The sequence below is a fragment of the Dendropsophus ebraccatus genome, chromosome 3, assembly GCF_027789765.1.
Source record: "Dendropsophus ebraccatus isolate aDenEbr1 chromosome 3, aDenEbr1.pat, whole genome shotgun sequence".
NCBI classification, from domain to species: domain Eukaryota; kingdom Metazoa; phylum Chordata; class Amphibia; order Anura; family Hylidae; genus Dendropsophus; species Dendropsophus ebraccatus.
The window spans coordinates 104,124,406-104,146,354 of NC_091456.1; the positions used below are offsets into that span (position 1 = coordinate 104,124,406).

The following is a 21,949-nucleotide window of genomic DNA, read 5'->3' on the forward strand; positions in this document are numbered from 1 at the left end:
AATAAGCTGATTTTTTTTTTTAAATATATATATATAACAAATAAATCAAAATTTATTTCTTACACCAAATATACCACCTATAAAAATCATGGCTCAACAAATGACACCCAACAAGTCCTGTAGGTGGTAAAATAAAAGTGCTAAGTCTCTTAGAAGGCAGGGGGGAACATTGCATTAATTTGACCCGGACATCCAGGCACCAATGACCTCGGTCATGAAAGGGCGAAGGGCCATAGCACCTTTACTTTTCCACCTACAGGGCCGTTTAGGGTGTCATTTTTTGCACCATGATAGTTTTTAATAGTAACATATCTGTTAATATATATAATGTTAATATATGTTAATGTAATGTTAATATATATTTATATATAATTATATTGTATATAATGTAACAATCACTTTTTGCTTTTTTCATTAACGTAGTTAACTGCATGGGAACATTGTTATATTTTACTAGATCTGACAATGCCACACATGACAATATAGGTTTATTTATTTGTGTTTTAAATGGCAGCACAAATTTTGAAATCCATTTTTCATCTTTTTTTTTTCCTTTTTGCATGAAAAATTGCAAGAACACGAGGTGAACCTAGCCTAAACCATTATTATTTATATATATATATATATATATATATATATATATATATATATATATATATATATATATATATATATATATCAGGGTGGATAAAAATCAATGATTTTTTTAAAAAAATCAAAAAAATCGGATTTTTTTGATTTAAATCGGATTTTTTTTATTTAAATCGGATTTTTTTCAATAAACTGCTTTTTGAGGAAAATATTTTACCATCCAAAGGTTCTTCCATCATGAGATAAAGCTGAGTTGTTTAACTCAGTAGAATAAAGGCTGTATATGTTCTCAAATGTTACAACATGAACAGAGTTGAGAAAAAGACCTTAATCCTATTGTTCTACAAACCTATGAATACAGAATCATCCCCTTCAGTACCAAGTCCAAGAAGTTAGACAATATGTTTCTGATTGTTTGGACTATTTTTTTTTTTTTTTTTTTGTTTAGCCAAATTAGTTAACATGGATGTTTGTTTAAGCAAATAACGTATGCTGTAATGTTGTTATTGTTTCAGTTGAATAAATCCATTTAAATTGTTATTAAGTTCAGGATTATTTTTCTCCTTCCTAAGTACAACAGAACAGTGGTGTCCAAATATGAATGATTAACCCATTAAACTGGGGAGAAAAAAGTAATATAAAAAGTGATTCTAAAAATCTTCATCTACTTGCATGTTAAAGTAGCAAGAACTAGTTTAGGTAGAAACTTTGATTTAAATCACTGATTTAAATCAAGCCTTCCGGACTAGTGATTTAAATCGTGATTTAAATCGTGATTTAAATCAGTTTGATTTAAAACAAATCCACCCTGAGATATATATATATATATATATATATATATATATATATATATATATATATATATATATATATATATATATTAATTATACACACACACACACACACACACACACACACTACCGTTCAAAAGTTTGGGGTCATGTGAAATGAATAGAAAATAGTCAAGACATTGACAAGGTTAGAGATAATGATTTGTATTTGAAAGAACATTGTTTTTACATAAAACTTTGCTTTCGTTAAAGAATCCTCCTTTTGCAGCAATTACAGCATTGCACACCTTTGGCATTCTAGCTATTAATCTGTTGAGGTGAGGTGGAGAAATTGCACCCCACGCTTCTAGAAGCAGCTCCCACAAGTTGGATTGGTTGAATGGGCACTTCTGGCGTACCATACGGTCAAGCTGCTCCCACAACAGCTCAATGGGGTTCAGATCTGGTGACTGCGCTGGCCACTCCATTACCGATAGAATACCAGCTGCCTGCTTCTGCTGTAAATAGTTCTTGCACAATTTGGAGGTGTGTTTAGGGTCATTGTCCTGTTGTAGGATGAAATTGGCTCCAATCAAGCGCTGTCCACTGGGTATGGCATGGTGTTGCAAAATTGAGTGATAGCCTTCCTTATTCAGAATCCCTTTTACCCTGTACAAATCTCCCACCTTATCAGCACCAGAGCAACCCCAGACCATCACATTACCTCCACCATGCTGAACAGATGGAGTCGGGCATTCTTCCAGCATCTTTTCATTTGTTCTGCGTCTCACAAACGTTCTTCTTTGTGATCCAAACACCTCAAACTTGGATTCATCCGTCCACAACACTTCTTTCCAGTCTCTGTCCAATGTCTGTGTTCTTTTGCCCATCTTAATCTTTTTCTTTTATTGGCCAGTCTCAGATATGGCTTTTTCTTTGCCACTCTGCCCTGAAGCCCGAAATCCCGCAGCCGCCTCTTCACTGTAGATGTTGACACTGGTGTTTTGCGGGTACTATTTAATGAAGATGCCAGTTGGGGACCTGTGAGGCGTCTTGTTTCTCAAACTAGAGACTCTAATGTGCTTATCTTCTTGCTTAGTTGTGCAACACGGCCTCCCACTTATTTTTCTACTCTGGTTAGAGCCTGTTTGTGCTGTCCTTTGAAGGGAGTAGTACACACCGTTGTAGGAAATCTTCAATTTCTTAGCAATTTCTCGCATGGAATAGCCTTCATTTCTAAGAACAAAAATAGACTGTCGACTTTCAGATGAAAGTTCTCTTTTTCTGGCCATTTTGAGCGTTTAATTGACCCCACAAACGTGATGCTCCAGAAACACAATCTGCTCAAAGGAAGGTCAGTTTTGTAGCTTCTGTAACGAGCTAGACTGTTTTCAGATGTGTGAACATGATTGCACAAGGGTTTTCTAATCATCAATTAGCATTTTGAGCCAATGAGCAAACACATTGTACCATTAGAACACTGGAGTGATAGTTGCTGGAAATGGGCCTCTATACATCTATGTAGATATTGCACCAAAAAACAGACATTTGAAGCTAGAATAGTCATTTACCACATTAGCAATGTATAGAGTGTATTTGTTTAAAGTTAGGACTAGTTTAAAGTGATCTTCATTGAAAAGTACAGTGCTTTTCCTTAAAAAATAAGGACATTTCAATGTGACCCCAAACTTTTGAACAGTAGTGTATATAAATAATGGTTTAGGCTGGGTTCACCTTGTGTTATTGCAATTTTTCATGCAAAAAGAAAAAAAAAAGATGAAAAATGGATTTTAAAAAAGTGTGCCGTCTTTTACCCACAATCTGACCCCCCCAAACCACTTGTACCTTCGGATAGCTGCTTTTAATCAAAGATCTGTCCTGCGGTCCGTTCGGCAGATGATGCATTTATTGTCATAAAAAATTACTTTTAAAATTGCAGCCCCGTGCCCTACCTTTGCACCACTCCCTCCATCCCTCCTCCCCACCCTATTCATCATTAGGAATGCCACTGGAACATTTACTTCTGTTTGAACATTGCACAGGTGTCTTAATGATCCAACCCATGTGCTGTGGTAACACAGGTGGGGAATAGGAGGCAATCTGCCTGGAGCATTCCTAATGATGAGGAGGGCGGGGAGGAGGGACAGAGGGGTGGTGCAAAGTTAGGGCACAGATACGACCGTAGGGCACGGATCTGCAGTTTGAAAAGTAATTTTTTATGACAATAACTGCATCACCTGCCAAATGGACCGCAGGACAGATCTTGGATTAAAAGCAGCTATTCGAAGGTACAAGCGGTTTTGGGGGGGGGGGGGGGGGGGGCAGATTGTGGGTAGAGAGTCGCTTTAAATCAGTTTTTCTATGAACTTCTATTATGAAAAAAAAAGTATTTAAAAAAAACAACAAACAAACATCAAAACGCATTTTTTTTTTGCGTACAAACTGATTAAAGAATTAGAATTTTTTTTATTTACACATTTTAAGTACCCCTAGGGAACTATATTACATGCAATCGTTAGATTGCAAACACTGTTCAATGCTATGCTATTGCATTGTATTGATCGGTGTGATCTGTGATCTTCCCATAGTGTCTCCCCGAGGCAGACTCTAATAGAAGATTGCAGATCTGACTGCACAGGAGATAAGTAACTTACCACTGACAGTCAGGGAAAACGATCTTCCAGTGACAGGAGCCGCACCTATCAGTGACACAGTACCAGGCCCAGGCTGAAGCACTGGAGGCGGGCCGACCCACCCTTAGTGGGAGGAAACCCTAGCCCCTCTATGATGGGTTCCATTGATTCTAATGGTGTCACGTCATGGAGGGGCTGGGGTTTCTTCCCACTAGGGGTGGGTCGGCCCTCCTCCAGTCCTTCAGCCTGGGCCTGGTGGTACAGTCACTTTAAGAGCCTTGGTTAACCACACAGGTGAGATGTATTAACTCTGTTACCATTCATGCAGTGGGCTGGTTTTTTTGGAAGGGGTGTTTCTTGTCCTTGTGTATATAAAGAATCATTTTGTATATTCTTATTGCCATGACTAGGGGAGATAATCTAGAAACGCGTCAAGTGTGTTTTTAATCATGTATTTTTGTCATTTTTATTTAGAAGCTGTGGATCCCCTTTGATCCCCTTTTCCTTCACTGACTGATCAGCTGGCGTGCGGCTCAGCTATCCACATGCTTCTATTATACCTGGGAAACAACAGAACTGTTGGGCTTTAAACACACATGGTGAGCTGACTTTTTTTTGTTCCTATGTATATACCACAGGAGATAAGTAGCTTACCACTGGCAGTCAGGAAAGACAATCTTCCAGTGACAGGAGCCGCACCTATCAGTGACACTTAAATGGCGCACCTGGCAGTGTTTAAGGGGTTAATGATGGACGGCAGCGTGATCTCTGTGGCTGTTATTAATGGTGAGGACCCGGCTGCTATCAACCTCTATAACCTCGCTTTATAGAGCCAACAAATCCTGTGGGGTTGTCTGGGGACGATTTTGTTTTTTCTTTGAAGAAAGGGCTCTGGGTGCTGCAGAATGTAAAAATAACCCTTAATCACCTACAGATTACCAGCTCTTGCTATTCAGTAGGCTTCTAGACCTAAATGCTCTCAGCTGCCTGCTTCTAATGATGTGACAACCCTGCAGGAACTGCTAACTAAGGCAGGTCACTGATGTAGACAGCGACTGGCAAAGTGGGCAGTTTCAGTGGGCAGGGTCCTTATGTCATCAGAAGCAGCAACACTACGTCCTTGAAAGAAGAAAAAAATAATAATTCTAAGCACAAACAGAATACACAATAATGACCAACAGGTTTTAAAGTATTGCAAAATATACTGTATACTCTATACTGTAATATCGAAGTATTCATCTTACCTAGAATGCCCATGTCATATTTTCCATCCTTCTTATCCTTTTCAATAAGGAAGTCAAATGTATCAGTGAAAAACTGAAAGAGACTGTTTTGCTTGTGGACTTCCAGGCCTAACATCCGATTCAAAAACTTTGTCACAGAGCACTCTGGCAAACATGAAAATAATAAAAAGTAAAAATGAAAGCAAATTAAAGATTGGTTCAAAAAAGTAATGGAACACAAAATGCATCATATGCTGTAGACTTTTCTAAAGCAACCAAAATGTTGGAGCCTTGAAACCACTAGTTCAGACAACAGAATGATCAGTATGTCTACTTGCACAAATATACCTTAATTTGAGGTACTAGGCCCAGACTGAGGGAAATTAGTCACATACCTTTGTCAACAACCACATTGTATTTTGTTTCTCTACAGCAAATTCCCACAGACAGCAAGCCTTGCTTCATATCTGAAGAAATAATAAATCATCTGGTCAGACACATACAGAATAAAAATAAAAAAGGAAACCAAAAGGAACTCTTAATAATCTCAATACATCAATTTGTCAATGGGGCAAAAGTAGTCCGGCACTGGTCCTGCACAGAACTTGGATACTGTATGACAGAAGGGCCCTTGCTCTATCAAAGGCATATAACCTTTGGCCCTTGTAGTTTAACCTCTTAGATGCTGTGGTCAAACTGCAACTCTGGCATTTAAGAGGTCTTTTAGAATTTTGTCAACCTATCAGCACCGGGCTGATGCAAACGCTGGGATGCAGATAAATTTCTATAGCAGCATGGGGTCTAATGAAGGGCCTCAGGTATGCCATATATTTGTACATACTCTGTTTTGCCTCCAGCAAGGCAGGATAGGCTGCCTGTTTTATGTTAACAGGATAATACACCACACTATGGGGAGACTTAGTAAGACTGGTGTACTCATTTGCCTTTATGGCCCACCCCCATTCCCTCCTAGCAGATTTACTAATCTACACACACCTTTTAAAAAAAAAAAAAATCCGGTGGGCACACCTATCTACAAGTGCCCCATAAAAAAACTACACAATATCCCCTTATAAAAAAATTTAAACACTTATTTGATGTTACCACATCCATAACTACCTGAATTATAATATCTCTTTATTTATCCCACATAAAAAAAAAACGAAATAAAAAAAGCTATAAAAAAATCATGTGTACCTAAAGATGGTGCCAACAGAAAGTACAGAATCTTGTCCCACAAAAAACAAGCCCTCATAGGTGTATTGACTTTAAAATGACCACAATATCATGTACCAGGATTCATAGTTTCACGCAAAAACATGTCCACATGCCAGCATTCACTTTCCTGGATAAGTGAAAGCGAAACCCAAAATCACACTAACTTACCCTGAAAAAAAGTGGCAGGTCCTCCAGGATATCCTTGCGGGGGATGCACATCCCTTTGTGTTTGGTTCAGAATAGCAGATAAGATCTGTTCCAGTGATCTTGACCCATACTGGACAGACATAAAAGTAATTTAATACAGGCAAAAAAAAGCATAAACATGCATTATAATACAGCTATCAGTACATAAAATTATTCTATAGAGATAATGTCAATCTAACCTTGTTTTCAAAATTGTACTTGCTGAGATCTCTTGATTCTGTAGCTCTTCGGTCCCCATGAGTAAGTGCACCCTGTATATGTATACAACACAGTTTGGTGATTTCACAGATCAGAAGGCAAAGACTAGAACATGTTATACTGGGCTAGTTAATACAAACTCACCAGGCTTTCTAGTCTCTTTGCCACAATAGAAGCAAATCTCCTTTCTCCTGCAAGTTCTGATATGAGAAAAACATACTCCGGGGCAGAGACTTGGTTAGACCTGTGTGTGCGACCTGAAGATGTATTGTAAAGGTGACAATTTCAGAAGCATAAAAAATTAAATACAGGAAACTAGCTTGAAATAAGTTAAAATAATTTTGAATACAATCTAAAGAGAATGCAAATACACTCACCAAACTGTTGGATGGCTCTGTCAGCACTCCACGGTAGTTCCAGTGTCATATGTACTCGTCGACGTTGGTTTTTCACCCGGCGGTCTGCTTGTAGGGAAATCCCTGAACTCGATGCCTCAGATATAATTGCTACGAGCTACATGTTAAAATGTGCAGCGAACAGTGACAAGTAGTGACCAAATATAGAAAGATAAAAAATGTGATGATGAGAAGCAAAGTTAATAATTGAAGCAATAAATTCATTTTACTGGCCATGTCCTAGACTGCATTCATTTTTATTCAAAAAAGGAAACAGCTGTTGATGAATAATACACATTTATGAAACCTATTAACAGTGGAGATATGAAGAAAGAAATGTCCACACACTGAAATTACCAGATGATCTTGGCCACCTCACTAGATGTACACAGATGTGTACAGAGGCAATCAGGAGATGAAGCTGTCCTAACTATACTCAGTAAAATTATAAATAATTTCAAAGAGCAAGATTTGACAGTACAGGTATAATAAAAGGTCACAAGCTCACCTTGGTGCCATTCATAAAACGTTCCTTTTCCCGTAAATTTACATTATCTATTGAGAGGTTCTGCTCAGCTCGAGATTCAAACCCCACGCTATCATGCCGACGAACTACTCGTCCTTTCCTACCAGTCATCTAAGAAAGAGGGGGGGGGGGGGGGAAACGTCTAAGGTAGAGAAAAACCACAAACGATAAAATCTATCAAGATAGTAAAACGTAGGCCACATACTTCTGCTACATTGTCTGGACCGCCAAGCTGGTCTATAAGTACATCCAATGTATTTAGAGGTAAAACCTTTCCTAATTCTTCAACTTTGGCCAACAAATCCATCTTCATTTGTTCCACTTGTTCTGGACCTAACATTGTGAGAAAATTAAAGTGTTATTGGGTGATGTACACAGCTTTTACAAATCAGGGCTCTTAACACTCTCTGCCTTTCATTTACGGCTTACCACGATCAGGCACTATGTGTCCATTAAATGTGTGTTCCACAAATATGACATCATCATTGTCCTGTGAGGACTCAGGAGAGGAATTGAAGTCACTGTCCAAAACGCCTTCAGAATCTGAGCTGCTTTCCTCACTATTTCGGATTAATCCCATAAAATCTCCACGTGACATCTTTCCACTACGTGGCTTTCCGCGTTCTGTAAAGTATTAGAAAAAGTGCAGTACAGTACAGATGCTTTACAGGTTATCAGTATATAAAAAAAAAAAAAAAAAAAGAACCTATGTAGAGCCATGGTTATAGAAAAAAAGTGCAAGCAGCACTAAACACTACTTTAAACCAATAGAAAAAGGTTCAAGGGGTAGTCATCCATACAAAATTCATGGCTTATACTCATGATATATTAAAATTCCAGGGGTCAGACTCATGGCACTCCTACCACTCAACAGTTTGAAGGGGCCCTAAATCTCCTCAGTATTTACAAAAGCTCATCTTTGCAATCACCACGCAGTTAGTAGTGGTAGTGCAAGGTACTGAAACTTGGCGAGGACAAGCAGTGGTACATGTGGTGACACTGCAGCGCTCATACAAGCACTGCAGCCCCTTTACACTTGATTGGTAGCGGTGTCGGAAGTCAGACATCGGCTTATCTAATAATATCATGTGATGAGTATGGGCCACGGATTTTGTAAGGCTAGCTAACCCTTTAAAAAAAGGCAAAATAACTATCCATTACTTACTTTTCCTTTTCGTTTTCTCACGTTTTCTTTTGCTTGATGGGAAATGTTTCAGGATTAGGGACTTAAAGACTCCTCTGAGGAATTAATTAAAACAGGGCATATCAGAAAACTTGCAACCTAACTCTGCAATATATGTATTTTCTTCTTTTACAGAAAACATTTAGGATTTGCATACTCACTCAGCAGCTGACACAAAGCGGTCAAGATGACCATCATTTTCATCCATTACTTCTCGTGTCCGAGCTTCCCCAGTAGATTGTAAACCAATAACGACACACTGCAGGCAAACAAAGGCTCATTACAATACAACATTCCTGATAAATAAAGTCCATGAATAGCCTAAATAATGCACACTATTCAGCTTTTTCATTAACTGCATTATTATCCTGCAGGGACAGCAAATGTCACATTTCCAGCACAAAGAAATAAAATCATAAATGTTTTACTAAAATTCACTTCAAAACAGTTTATGTTTAAAGCACTATACAAAGCATTATACAAGTGATAGGGGGTGACAAACAGAGCATTACAAAACCAAAGCACATTACATGAGTAAGGTAAAATGGCAGACTGGTACATAGAGAGGGAGGACCCTGCTTGCGAGGGCTTACAATCTACAAGGTAAGGGGGGGGGGCAGAGTGCAAAGGGCAGCCAGTCAAAGTGTGATGCCGAATTATTATAATTTGTACCCTAGTGTAAAGAAGATTGGTTTTCAGGTTGCTCTTGAAGCTTTTGATTGTGGATGAAAGCTGGATGTGTCAGGGTAGAGAATGTCAGCGTCAGAGTATGGGTGAGGCTCAGGCAAAATATTGAAGGCGGTTGTGTGAGGTACGAACAAGGGGGAGCACAAAAGGAGGTCGTTGAAAGATCAGAGGTTGTGTGAGGGGCGTGGTATAAGTTCAGAGATGTACGAAGGTTTTGGATGGCCTTGTATGTCACAGTCAACAATTTAATATGAATTTGTTGGGTAATGGGAAATGAAGGGATCGGCAGAGGCAGAGCAAAAGAAGAGGTGGATTAGTCATGCAGCAGAATTAAGGATAGACGGGTTACAAGGTTGTTCAATAAAAGGGCAACAGAGGAGGATACTGCAGTAGTCCAGGCAGGAGATAATGAGGGCATGTACCAGCAGTTCTAAGAGTCCGGGTTGAGAAAATTACTGATTCGGGAAACGTTTTTGAGGTGAAGGCAGCAGGAGGTTGTCAGGGTCTGAATGTGTGGTTTAAAAGACAGGGCAGAATCAAAGGTGACTACGCAGCAACAGACTTGGGGGAAGTGGGACATAGTGCTGCCATTAATTGCGACTGAAGATTAGATGGAGGGTTGGAGTGAGATGGGGAAAGATGATTATTTCTGTTCTGCCCATGTTGAGTTTTAGAAACCAAGAGGAGAAGGAGGAAGATATAGCTGAGACACTCTGGGATCTTGGATAGCAGAGTTGACATCAGGGCCGCTAAGGAAGATTCGAGTGTCATCGGCATAGAGGTCCCAGGCCAAAAGTATTAGGGGCCAAACACCCAAACTTCCTGCAGATCATTACCAGTTTTAGAGCATCATCATTCCAGTTCTGATGAACTATAAGTCATCTCATAGGTGTTATGTTCATAACACTGGTGCAAAAAATTGCTCATATTACACTCCTATGTGACCAAACTGATCTTTTAGGAAAATAGGGTAAAATGTCCTTTCTGACTGACAGAAACCATTTCCATCAGTCAGAAATGTTTTATAGGTCTTCTAGAAATAATAACTATCGCTAACACTGCGTGGGTGGGGGGGATTATATATTGTGAATTGTGATACTTTGTTTTTACTATGGAAACAATAAAAAAATCATTTGAGTATAAACTATCGCTAACACTAAACCATATAACTGGTATCACTAGACAAGCAATTACGTCATGGAGTCATGAATAGAATGTGGATGGTGCAGAGAACCGCATAGAGAGTAAGGATGGTGACAGTATCACTTTAAGACAAAGATCGCAGCAGTAGCACCCTAAAATCAAAATGGGAAGTGACAGCTACATGGATATGCAACTGTTACTGAAGCCAGCACTTCAGAGAGCTATATTCAGACAGGATCCTGGCTAAACGTTTGAGCTTTTTTATTTCAGGAATCTCCGCTTTAGTACAAGGCCAAGATCATAGTGGCAATAGGATCAGATATGGCTCCTGAATTGTCAACCTGCATAACATATCAGATAAATCCTTAGCACAGGAGGGGAATAAATCTGGAAATGGGATACCAAGAAGACAGCAACTGCAAGAACTGTCACTTTTACAAAAGGAATGAGGTTAAACTTTTTTGTGTAACACATGAGTAACACACTCCTCCGTAAAGCATACTTGTAGCGATTTAAGCCATGACCATTGGTACACACTTTTACTCACTTTGCCCTTGTTAAGTTCTTGTTTGGCTAATGCTACCAAACGCTGTACTTTGGCAGCAATACATAAGTATTTGAAGAATCGTTGATGTGCTGACCAGAACTGGCCCCACAGAGATTTTCGAGACTCCAATCCAATCCAGTCAGCTGCTGTCTGGAACACTGTCAGTGCTTCGGCCCACTAGAAGGTGATAACAGCAACAAAGAGGAGTAAATTATTTTAATTTCCAGAATAGCAATGAAGTGGAGCAAACAGGGCTAAAGCGGTCATGAACCTTTCCTAGATTCACAGGTTTGGACATTAATGGCATATTACTAGGACACTCATAACATATGAGTAGAATATGCCATCAACATCTTTAGTAAGAAAACCCCTTTAAAAAGAGAAAGCCAGTTGCATTTATCATCTATCCAGTAGAAAGATGGTTACTGCTATATATTGATGCAAGTATGATCACTGGGACCTCAACAAAATGTTGATCCCCAGCTGAAAGAGAGAAGCTTGGAAAAGTTTAAATAAAATGTGGCACTTGGCTTTTTTTTTTGTTTTTTTATTGTGGCCAAGGCGGCAGGAACCATAAAGCAGTATATGTATCCTCCCAATGCCAGTTTTCCTCGTCTTCACCTTGGTCGTCTTTTACTAAGCCAGGGAAGTATACCATTTTGTTATATTTGCTGCCATATATTAAAAGCAAAAACATTTTTGGTCAGACAACCCCTTTAATATCAGTGGCCTAGACTCTAAATGCAGTAGCAAGAAGCATGATGCTTCATTCAATCTCCTCCTATTCACAGTGTTGCAGAATGAAGTATCCCACCCTTGCAATTGTTGGGGTCTCACTAGCGTAGCATTTATCACTCATTCAGTAGTTGGATGATAAATGATCCTAGCTGAAATAATCCTTTAGATCCCAGGTAGCACTTTCATAACAATTTGAGCTCTTCTGTTTCTTACCAGCAATGCAGCTCTGTTGTACATCTGCTTGAAAGACTCATCCAGGGGAATCTCTTCAATCCGGAAATTGACACCAGTGAAGCTGAGCTGCCGTGCAATGTACATACCACTCAACTTCATATCCATAGCAACAATCTCCATGGCCCCTACACCCCTAAACAAGAGAATAAAAAGAAAAATATTTTAAAGATATACAAGTTCTAAGAAAAGAAAACGTAACATTAACAGGGAATGTCTCACATACTTTGATTTTACTTAAGTGAAATACTGTGTAGCAGACTATCAGTCTCAGATGTTGCAATATAAATAGCTATATATTTATTCATTTATTTGTATTATACTGGGGTAATCACATTGTGGAAAAGCACTTCCATCCTTCACTGTCTGTCCAGATACAGCAGCAGGGTGCGTGTGCTTTAAAGCAGCTGCATTGTCTGGCTATTAGGGCTCGTTCACACAGAGCAAAAGCAGCTGAATTTCTGCGCTGAATCAGCGCTGAAATTTCAGCCGTTAAAATAGGTGCAGAGCTAATTTCCATTGTGTTGAATGGAAATTCTGCTCTGCAGTTTACACGGTGGAATTTCCGCACTGAACTAATCCGCTTTCCGCCAGAAGAATGAACATGTTCATTCTACCGCTAGCGGAAGCCTATACAGACCAACAGATTTTCTGTTTCAGCGCGGAATACAAGCGAAAATTACGCGCTGAATCAGCGCGGAAATGGGGAAAAAAGGGGGGGGGGATTCTAGTATATATTCTGGTATAGTCTAGTTCACTCGCCAAACACTAGAAAAGACCAGCCTTTTGTGGCCTGTGTAAATAGATTAGAAAAAAAAATAAAAATTACATATACACACATATTATATATATATATATATATATATATATATATATATATATATATATATATATATATATATATATATATTTATTTATTTATTATTTGTGAAGATGGATTCACATTAATGTTTAATATCCAAGCATTGTGAGACAAACACTTTTTAATGCCACCCTGTGATCACTGTGTATTGCACTCTGGATAGAGTACCTCTTTTCAATTGCGTGCAAGAACTCATCAAAAGTGCTGAAAGACGTGCCCTCTCCCCAGATACCCAGCCGACTCATATAAATCATGTTCTTGGGCTCGGAGGCACCTAAGACAGAGTGACAAGAAAATTGAAGCTAAATGGTGAAAACATTATTTATTTATTTATTTTTACTAAACCATCACATTCTACACCACAACGTGAGAAGAAACACAAAACTGGAAAAGGCATTAGATGATTTAAACTCACCAGTGGCACTGGCATACACAACACGGGCCAAAGGCAAATTGTTCTGCAGTTCTAAGACTGCACGGCCCATTTTAGTACATGAGGCATTCTTGGCTTTGTGACATTCATCAAACACAATCTGTGAATTAAAGGGTCAAGGAAATAACCAAAGAAACATTTATTTAACATTTAATTAACACCTATGCATCTTACCTTAAAGGGAATCTTTCAGTTCCCTTATGCTATATAAGCCCTCCCCCAGTACCTTCTAGCTGTCGGGCACAGCAACATGGCATTTTCAAAATGGAGCGAAGATGCACCAGATGTAGTCACGCTGCCTCTGTCCTTCTCCCAGGCACAAAGGCTTAACTGATACCTTGAGAGGTGAGCTTTGCATGAAGTTCCTAGCACTCAGGGGTGTCAATTAAGGCTCAGTGGCTAGTAGGAGGGCATAGGCAACATGACTACTGTGCATCCCTAATGTGCTGTGACTCTGCCCCTGTGCCTACTTACTGTAATGTTACTTATTATAATTTTCTTGTATAAAGAAAAAGAAAACAAAAAGGACAAACAAGACAAAATTGCCGAGGCATTGCAAGCAGGTCACAGTCACGCAAACAGTTTTGATTCATGAAACTTGGAAAATGCATGTCAACCTTAGCAAATGTACTGTGCCTGACACAGAAAAGACAGTTAATAAAAATAAATTGCAGATTGTGCTATACCAACATCATTCCTAGAATATCCAATTATAAGCATTTATAAATAGAAAAAATATTCATGTTATAAACAGTATTCCTAAGGGAACAAGGCCTACAGCAATATATTCTTAGTTTCAGGTACGCGTCCTATTTGACTGCGCACATTACAAGTAAAACATAGGTCATTTTAGCTGTTTCATTTCATTAAATTTATAATGTGAAAAATGGTACATTTTAAGAAAATGTCAGTTTATGACTGTAATAATGTACATAATTCATGTATAGATCATAAGAATTAACTATATTATACGTTTCTAAGTTCTAATGTACAATGTCTATTAATAATCTAATGTACTAATTATAATTGATAGATCACAAGTGTATTGTATTATGTATGTATAAATAAATATATTAGAGCAAAATTAATATATAACAGAAATAAAGATACACTACTTCCACTTTATTTCGAAGGCAGGTAACAGACAAACAATAGTGCAATCCACAGAAGAACTACGAATCGTTTCACGCTACATGCGCATCAACAGGCTGATGAGCCAGTTGATGCGCGTGTAGCGTGAAACGATTCGTAGCTCTTCCCCTGGATTGCACTATTGTTAGCCTGTTACCTGCCTTCGAAATAAAGTGTCTTGAACCTATGGGTGAGTTCCGCTACTGACTTTCTTTGGAAGGACTTTATGACAGGCGTCTACAAGCAGAGCACCATCGATGGGGTGACGGTTTGCGGGTCCTGTGTGCTTATCCCGTGCCTGCAGATTCAGTGACCAGAGTGCCCGCATACATACTAGTGCTTCTGAGAAATAAGGATACAACTCCGTTAAAGTTCTCTCCACACCAGTCTCTAATCTGTTTAATACGAGTTCGATGTTGACCTCCGGCTTGACTCTCTCCAATAAGTGCTGAATAAGTTGCAAAAAGTACACCTTCAGTTGCAGAAGTATCTCCATATTTTATCTGCAAACAAACAAACAAATATCATTATATTGCAATGCCCAATAGAGAATAAGGCACTGAATGTGCAACTATAAGCTATGCTTAAACAGGTTTTTAAAGGGGTTGTAAGAATGGGAATGAGTTTTTCAAAAGGTTGTAAAAATGGGAATGAGTTGCTTGTTTTCATATGACTTTAGTAAAAAGTGACCCCTATGCACTACCAATTAACTGGAAACCGGAATCTCAGTTTGCTGGGGTCCCAGTGGTAAGACACATGCTGAACTGTACGGCTTTTCCACAGAGGAATCAATCATCTGAAAATGCCTTTACTATGTGTATGGCTAAACATGGAAAACTATCTGTAGCTGGTAAAAGTACTGACATGTTTAATATAATTAAAGGGCGCAATTCTCAATATGTCACTGAAAACAATTTTTTTACCTCTACTTTCTGTAGGGTTCTGTTACAAATAGCAAGTTATAATTGCTCAACATGTTAAGTATATTTTCTGCATCTATTTGATCTCTGAGCTAAGATTTGTATATAAACAGCATTTTCTTCCTTATGGATGTTGTGCTGTTTGCATACAATACATAACTATATGCTATATGAAGCAGTGGCCAGCAGACTGCTGCTATGGTTCTATTATTTTTTTCAAAACGCATGTCAACTGATCGCTGCCTTTTAACAGGTGCTATTACACCAAACAATTATTGACAATTAATTAACAGCTGATAATATCGGCCCAAATCGACCGATAATCGCTTGGTGCAATACAGCCTTGAGCTAGGTTCACACTATGTAACTGTGCGGCTGTATTTTTTATGCGGCTGTAAATGTGCGGATGAAACTCCGGCCGTGGGAAAAAATAGACACGCGGCTCAAAACATACGGTCATTTACTTGGAAATCTGGTTCAACTAAAAATAACAAATAAAATCTTAAGAAAGTGATGCAAACACCTCTGGATGCATCTGGGAAAGCAGGGAAACAGTTTACATGAATTGCTATTACCGGGGTTTGCGATCCTCTGCACTAATGCCGATGTCTCTCATGGTTAATCTATTAAAATAATAAAACACATTTTCGTTGTAATAAAGTGCCTTTCGTTGTTCAATAATTAAATTTAAACTAATCCATCATTTTGCAATTAAATATACTGTTAAAATAAATAGATATATAAATAAATGTATATTTATATATATATTTATTTTTTTACAGTATATTTAATTGCACAATGATGGATTCGTTAGAATTAAATTATTGACCAACGAAACTGAATTTATTTCATCGAAAATGTGTTTTCTTAATTAAATATTAATTAGTACAGGAAGCTCCATAAGCCGTTAATTCATATTGCCGGCAAAAGAGCATTCTGTACTAATCATCACTTTACTTTAATGAAAACAAATGTTTCTTCTAATTATGTTATCACAATAGCATTATTAGAAGAAACATTTAGAATTATACGTGCGCTCAGCTGATTGGCTGAGCGCACATATAATGAGCCGGTCCGCAGCACTGTGACTTCATTGTGCTGCGGACCAGCGAAGAGGACACATCGGGGTGAGTATAGAGCTCTCCCCACCCCCTCCCCACCACTGCACCCCTCCCAGCAAGGAAGGGGGGGGTCAGTTAACCCCTTCCTTGCTGGGATGGGTGCAGTCTGACATCAGTCTGGCCTCCAAGGGGTTAAGGGGGATGCAATACATCCTCCCTTAACCCCTTGGGGGCCAGACTGTAAGCAGCGATCTGTAAAGATGCTGCATACTGTAAGGTGCACAACACCGCTCACAATGATGGGTGTTGTGCTCCTGTTTGTGTGTTTTTTGTGTGTTTCTCCCTTTTTGTTTTTCAGATATTGGTATCCTGTGGATTACGTCGGATTCCGTGGACTACATCGATGACCAGCGTTTTTTTTAATGTTTTTTTTTAATAAAATGGTCAATGAGGGGTGTGGGGGTGTTTTTATTTGAATAAAAATTTTTTTTAACTTGTGTCTTGTCTTTATTTCTTTACTTTATAGACTTCGTAGTGGAAGCCGTCTAATAGACGGAATCCATTACTAAGTTGGGGCCTAGTGTTAGCCGGTATAACAATAAAACAGAGAGAAATGCGGGCGGCACTACAGGTAGGAATCACACGTGCAGGATCACTCAGTGGAGACCGGCTCAATTAGCCAAGACATGGGGATGCTCACCAGAAAATAGTCCATCATCAATCCATTACATATAGAGAAAAGAAGTTGCACTCACCCAAGAAGTCTTCATAAATTCTTATCTTTATTTTTTGCAAGCGGACATAGTGCGGACAAAATAAAGAGCAGACGCCCTGTGAATGGAGAGTACCACTCCATTCACAGGGCGTCTGCTCTTTATTTTGTCCGCACTATGTCCGCTTGCAAAAAATAAAGATAAGAATTTATGAAGACTTCTTGGGTGAGTGCAACTTCTTTTCTCTATACGTAATGGTTAGCCGGTATAAAATGGCTAACACTAACCCCCTATTATTACCCCAGTACCCAATGCCACCAGGGGTACTGGGAAGAGCCGGGTGCCAGTGGTCCCGGAGCGTCAAAATTGGCGCTCCTGGAGCGGGCGGCAGCAGGCTGCTAAGATTTAGGCTGGGGAGGGCCTAAACCAATGGCTCTTCCCACCCTGGTGTTACCAGGCTGCTGTCGTTTGGTTTTTAACCCGGCTGGTTATAAAAATAGGGGGGACCCTATGCGTTTTTTTTTAATTATTTAAAAAAAAAAAACGCATAGGGTCCCCCCTATTTTTATAACCAGCCGGGTTAAAAACCAAACGACAGCAGCCTGGTAACACCATGGTGGGAAGAGCCATTGGTTTAGGCCCTCCCCAGCCTAAATCTTACCAGCCTGCTGCCGCCAATTTTGACGCTCCGGGACCACTGGCACCCGGCTCTTCCCAGTACCCCTGGTGGCATTGGGTACTGGGGTAATAATAGGGGGTTAGTGTTAGCCATTTTATACCGGCTAACACTAGGCCCCAACTTAGTAATGGATTCCGTCTATTAGACGGCTTCCACTACTAAGTCTATAAAGTAAAGAAATAAAGACAAGACACAAGTTAAAAAATTTTTTTATTCAAATAAAAACACCCCCACACCCCTCATTGACCATTTTATTAAAAAAAAACATTAAAAAAACGCTGGTCATCGACGTAGTCCACGGAATCCGACGTAATCCACAGGATACCGATATCTGAAAAACAAAAAGGGAGAAACACACAAAAAACACACAAACAGGAGCACAACACCCATCATTGTGAGCGGTGTTGTGCACCTTACAGTATGCAGCATCTTTACAGATCGCTGCTTACAGTCTGGCCCCCAAGGGGTTAAGGGAGGATGTATTGCATCCCCCTTAACCCCTTGGGGGCCAGACTGATGTCAGACTGCACCCATCCCAGCAAGGAAGGGGTTAACTGACCCCCCCTTCCTTGCTGGGAGGGGTGCAGTGCTGGGGAGGGGGTGGGGAGAGCTCTATACTCAACCCGATGTGTCCTCTTCGCTGGTCCGCAGCACAATGAAGTCACTGTACTGCGGACCGGCTCATTATATGTGCGCTCAGCCGATCAGCTGAGCGCACATATAATTCTAAATGTTTCTTCTAATAATGCTATTGTGATAACATACTTAGAAGAAACATTTGATGTTTTCATTAAAGTAAAGTGATGATTAGTACAGAAAGCTCTATTGCCGGCATATGAATTAACGGCTTATGGAGCTTCCTGTACTAATTAATATTTAATTAATAAAACACATTTTCGATTAAATAAATTCAGTTTCGTTGGTCAATAATTTAATTCTAACGAATCCATCATTGTGCAATTAAATATACTGTCAAAAAATAAATATAAATATATATATACATTTATTTATATATCTATTTATTTTAACAGTATATTTAATTGCCAAATGATGGATTCGTTAGAATTAAATTATTGACCAACGAAAGGGACTTTATTACAAAGAAAATGTGTTTTATTAATTTAATATATTAACTATTAGAGGCATCGGCATTCGGCATCATTGCCGGCTATTTTTGAAGTACTCCGTACGGACCGCCTGTCAATCCTCGGCCGCATGTCCAGCCGCAAACAATGGTCTTGTTCATTTTTTACGGGTCCGTTTACGATCGGGCCGTAGATTCATACATAGTGTGCACTGTGCAGCCGTATATCCTATACTTTCCAGCGTATGCATGAACCACCAAAAATACCGCCGCACAATTACAGCCGCAAATACAGCCGCACAGTTACATAGTCTGAACCTGGCCTTAAAGTGAATGTACCATTAGGCCCGGCTGAAGCACTGGAGGCAGAACAACCAACCCCCAGCGGGAGGAAACCCCCGTCCCTCTATGACACAGCTACATTAGAATCAATGGAGCCGAATTATAGAGGGGCAGGGGGATCCTCCCACTGAGGGTGGGTCGGCCCACCTCCAGTGCTTCAGTCCGGGCCTGATGGTACATTAACTTTAAAGTGACTCCGTAACCACAATCTGTCCCCCCCAAACCACTTGTACCATCAGATAGCTGCTTTTAATCCAAGATCTGTCCTTGGGGTCTGTTCGGCAGGTGATGCAGTTATTGTCCTAAAAAACAACTTTTAAACTTGCAGCCCTGTGCCAAACAGCCGTGGTCTAGAATATCTGTGCCCTATCTTTGCACCACCCCTCCCGTCAATCCTCCCCACCCTCGTCATCATTTAAAATTACACTGGCGGGTTATTTCCTATTCCTCTACAGTGAGCACTGCACAGGTGCTGTAATGATCCAGCCCATGTGCCGTGCTTACACAGGTGATGAATAGTAGAAAATCTGCCTGCCAGCCTAATGCAGTTTGGCACAGGGCTGCAAGTTTAAAAGTTATTTTTTAGGACAATAACTGCATCTCCTGCCGAACGGACCCCAGGACAGATCTTGGATTAAAAGCAGCTGACGGTACAAGTGGTTTGGGGGGACAGATTGTGGTTACAGAGTCACTTTAAAGTTAATGTACCATCAGGCCCGGACTGAAGCACTGGAGGTGGGCCAACCCACCCTCAGTGGGAGGAACCCCCCCGCCCCTCTATGATTCGGCTCAGATTGTGGGTACAGAGTCGCTTTAAGGCATGTACGTAGTCTATTCCAAAACCCAATGCTGTAGCACTTAAAGCAGTTCTGGAGACAGCTCGCATTACGAGCAGACTACATACATGCAGGAGTTTAGAAAGAGTATCCAGCTGTGCTAACGGAATGATAGTTACCCCTCAAACAAAACAAGTACAGTGGTACCTTGGTTTAGGAGTAACTTGGATTAAGAGCGTTTTGGTTTAAGAGGTCACAGTTTTTTAAAAATTGTGACTTTGTTTAAAAGCATTGCTTTGGTTTAAGAGCTCCCTGTACTAGGTGGAAGGCGGAGTGGGGGAGGGGCATGGCCTGCACAGGGTGGTCTACAGCACTGTACTATGACCCAGGAAGTCTCCCTCACCTTCCAAATCATAGCAGATCCACTTTAGGCTGGGGCTTGCATCGGAAGACAGGACTGTGGGGTAACCTCTTCATAGTTGTAACCCCTTTCTCCCCAGACAGAGTGCTGCTATACTGTGCCCACATATGTCATGCTTATTCCTTCATGCTCCCTGCAGTCTCTGTCAGCCCTTGTGTTTTTTCCATCCACCTTATTCCTGGTATATTGTGCCTGCACTCACACTCAGCTATACTCACTGCTGCTATACTGTACAGTATACATAATACTCCACATGCCGATTCCTATACTGTACAGTAACTCATAACATATCCAGCGTTTTCTAAATCTTTGTTTCATTTGTTTTACATGTTATTCAACATAAAAAAAAAAATCATTTGGGGGGTGGGGAACCAATTGTCTTTATTTCAGTGATTTCTTATGGGAAGTTTTGCTTTGGTTTAAGAGTAAATTTGGATTACAAGCACAGTCCTGGAACAAATTATGCTCGTAATCCAAGACACCACTGTATTCAAAATAAACAAGTATCTGTAACTAGGGATGTGTGTACAGGGCCAAAGAAATCAATGGTTCCATAAATGCAGACAGAACATGCGGATGTGTGAAAAGGGGTCTAACAAGCTTACCTTACTAAGAGCATGCACTGGGATACAGCTGGCCTCAATGTCTCGCAGGTCTCGCTCTGAATCACAACGCAGGTCATTGGAAACACTAAACCTATGGGGAAGAAAGTACACCAGTGAAATAAAGGGAGTATTTTCTTTAAAAAGTGAACAGGAAAGTCTGTACTCTCCTGCCATGTTCCTTCACAATCTCAGTTCTAGTTAGGACTGGATCCCACTGAATCACTGGCTGAGGAGTCATCACTGAGACGGTGATCGGCTGAGTGGGTTCTTGCTTGCATGCCATCATTCGAAAGGGAAGATTTTTCACAGACATCACATGGCACAATGTGGCAGAAATGGCCAGAAATCAGCTAATACTGCCAGGGAAAAGGTACAGGCCTCCACAAATTTCTCCCGCATACATCTCTGAATGGCAGTAACACATCCACTTGAGTTGAAGCTGCTGTATGTTAACCTTCTCAGGGTATTCCCCACTATGATATTCATATGTCCTGATACAGACATTGGGTTAGCTCACTGTGTCAATCCTTATAATGTGCTTTTATTTCATTCTTATGCAGCTTATTAGACCATGATACTTTAGTTTGAAAAGTTTCAGGCTGCTTTACACATGTCACAGACATCACACAGAG

At 39.9% G+C, this 21,949-nt stretch overlaps 1 protein-coding gene across 5 annotated transcripts in view; it reads right to left on the reverse strand.

Moving 5' to 3' along the window:
* SBNO2 (strawberry notch homolog 2) overlaps positions 1–21,949 on the reverse strand; it is a 79,423-nt gene that overhangs the window by 10,623 nt on the left and 46,851 nt on the right. For all 5 annotated transcript variants that reach the window (XM_069962404.1, XM_069962402.1, XM_069962403.1 and 2 more), the window contains 17 exons: positions 21,318–21,408; positions 15,076–15,219; positions 13,568–13,685; positions 13,321–13,426; positions 12,273–12,426; positions 11,322–11,498; positions 9,106–9,203; positions 8,927–9,000; positions 8,191–8,385; positions 7,967–8,094; positions 7,744–7,872; positions 7,218–7,353; positions 6,985–7,097; positions 6,822–6,893; positions 6,604–6,712; positions 5,613–5,684; positions 5,239–5,382 (listed from right to left, as the gene is read on the reverse strand). In XM_069962404.1, coding sequence (XP_069818505.1) covers positions 5,239–5,382; positions 5,613–5,684; positions 6,604–6,712; positions 6,822–6,893; positions 6,985–7,097; positions 7,218–7,353; positions 7,744–7,872; positions 7,967–8,094; positions 8,191–8,385; positions 8,927–9,000; positions 9,106–9,203; positions 11,322–11,498; positions 12,273–12,426; positions 13,321–13,426; positions 13,568–13,685; positions 15,076–15,219; positions 21,318–21,408 — 2,060 coding nt within the window. The remainder of the gene's footprint in view (positions 1–5,238; positions 5,383–5,612; positions 5,685–6,603; positions 6,713–6,821; positions 6,894–6,984; positions 7,098–7,217; positions 7,354–7,743; positions 7,873–7,966; positions 8,095–8,190; positions 8,386–8,926; positions 9,001–9,105; positions 9,204–11,321; positions 11,499–12,272; positions 12,427–13,320; positions 13,427–13,567; positions 13,686–15,075; positions 15,220–21,317; positions 21,409–21,949) is intronic.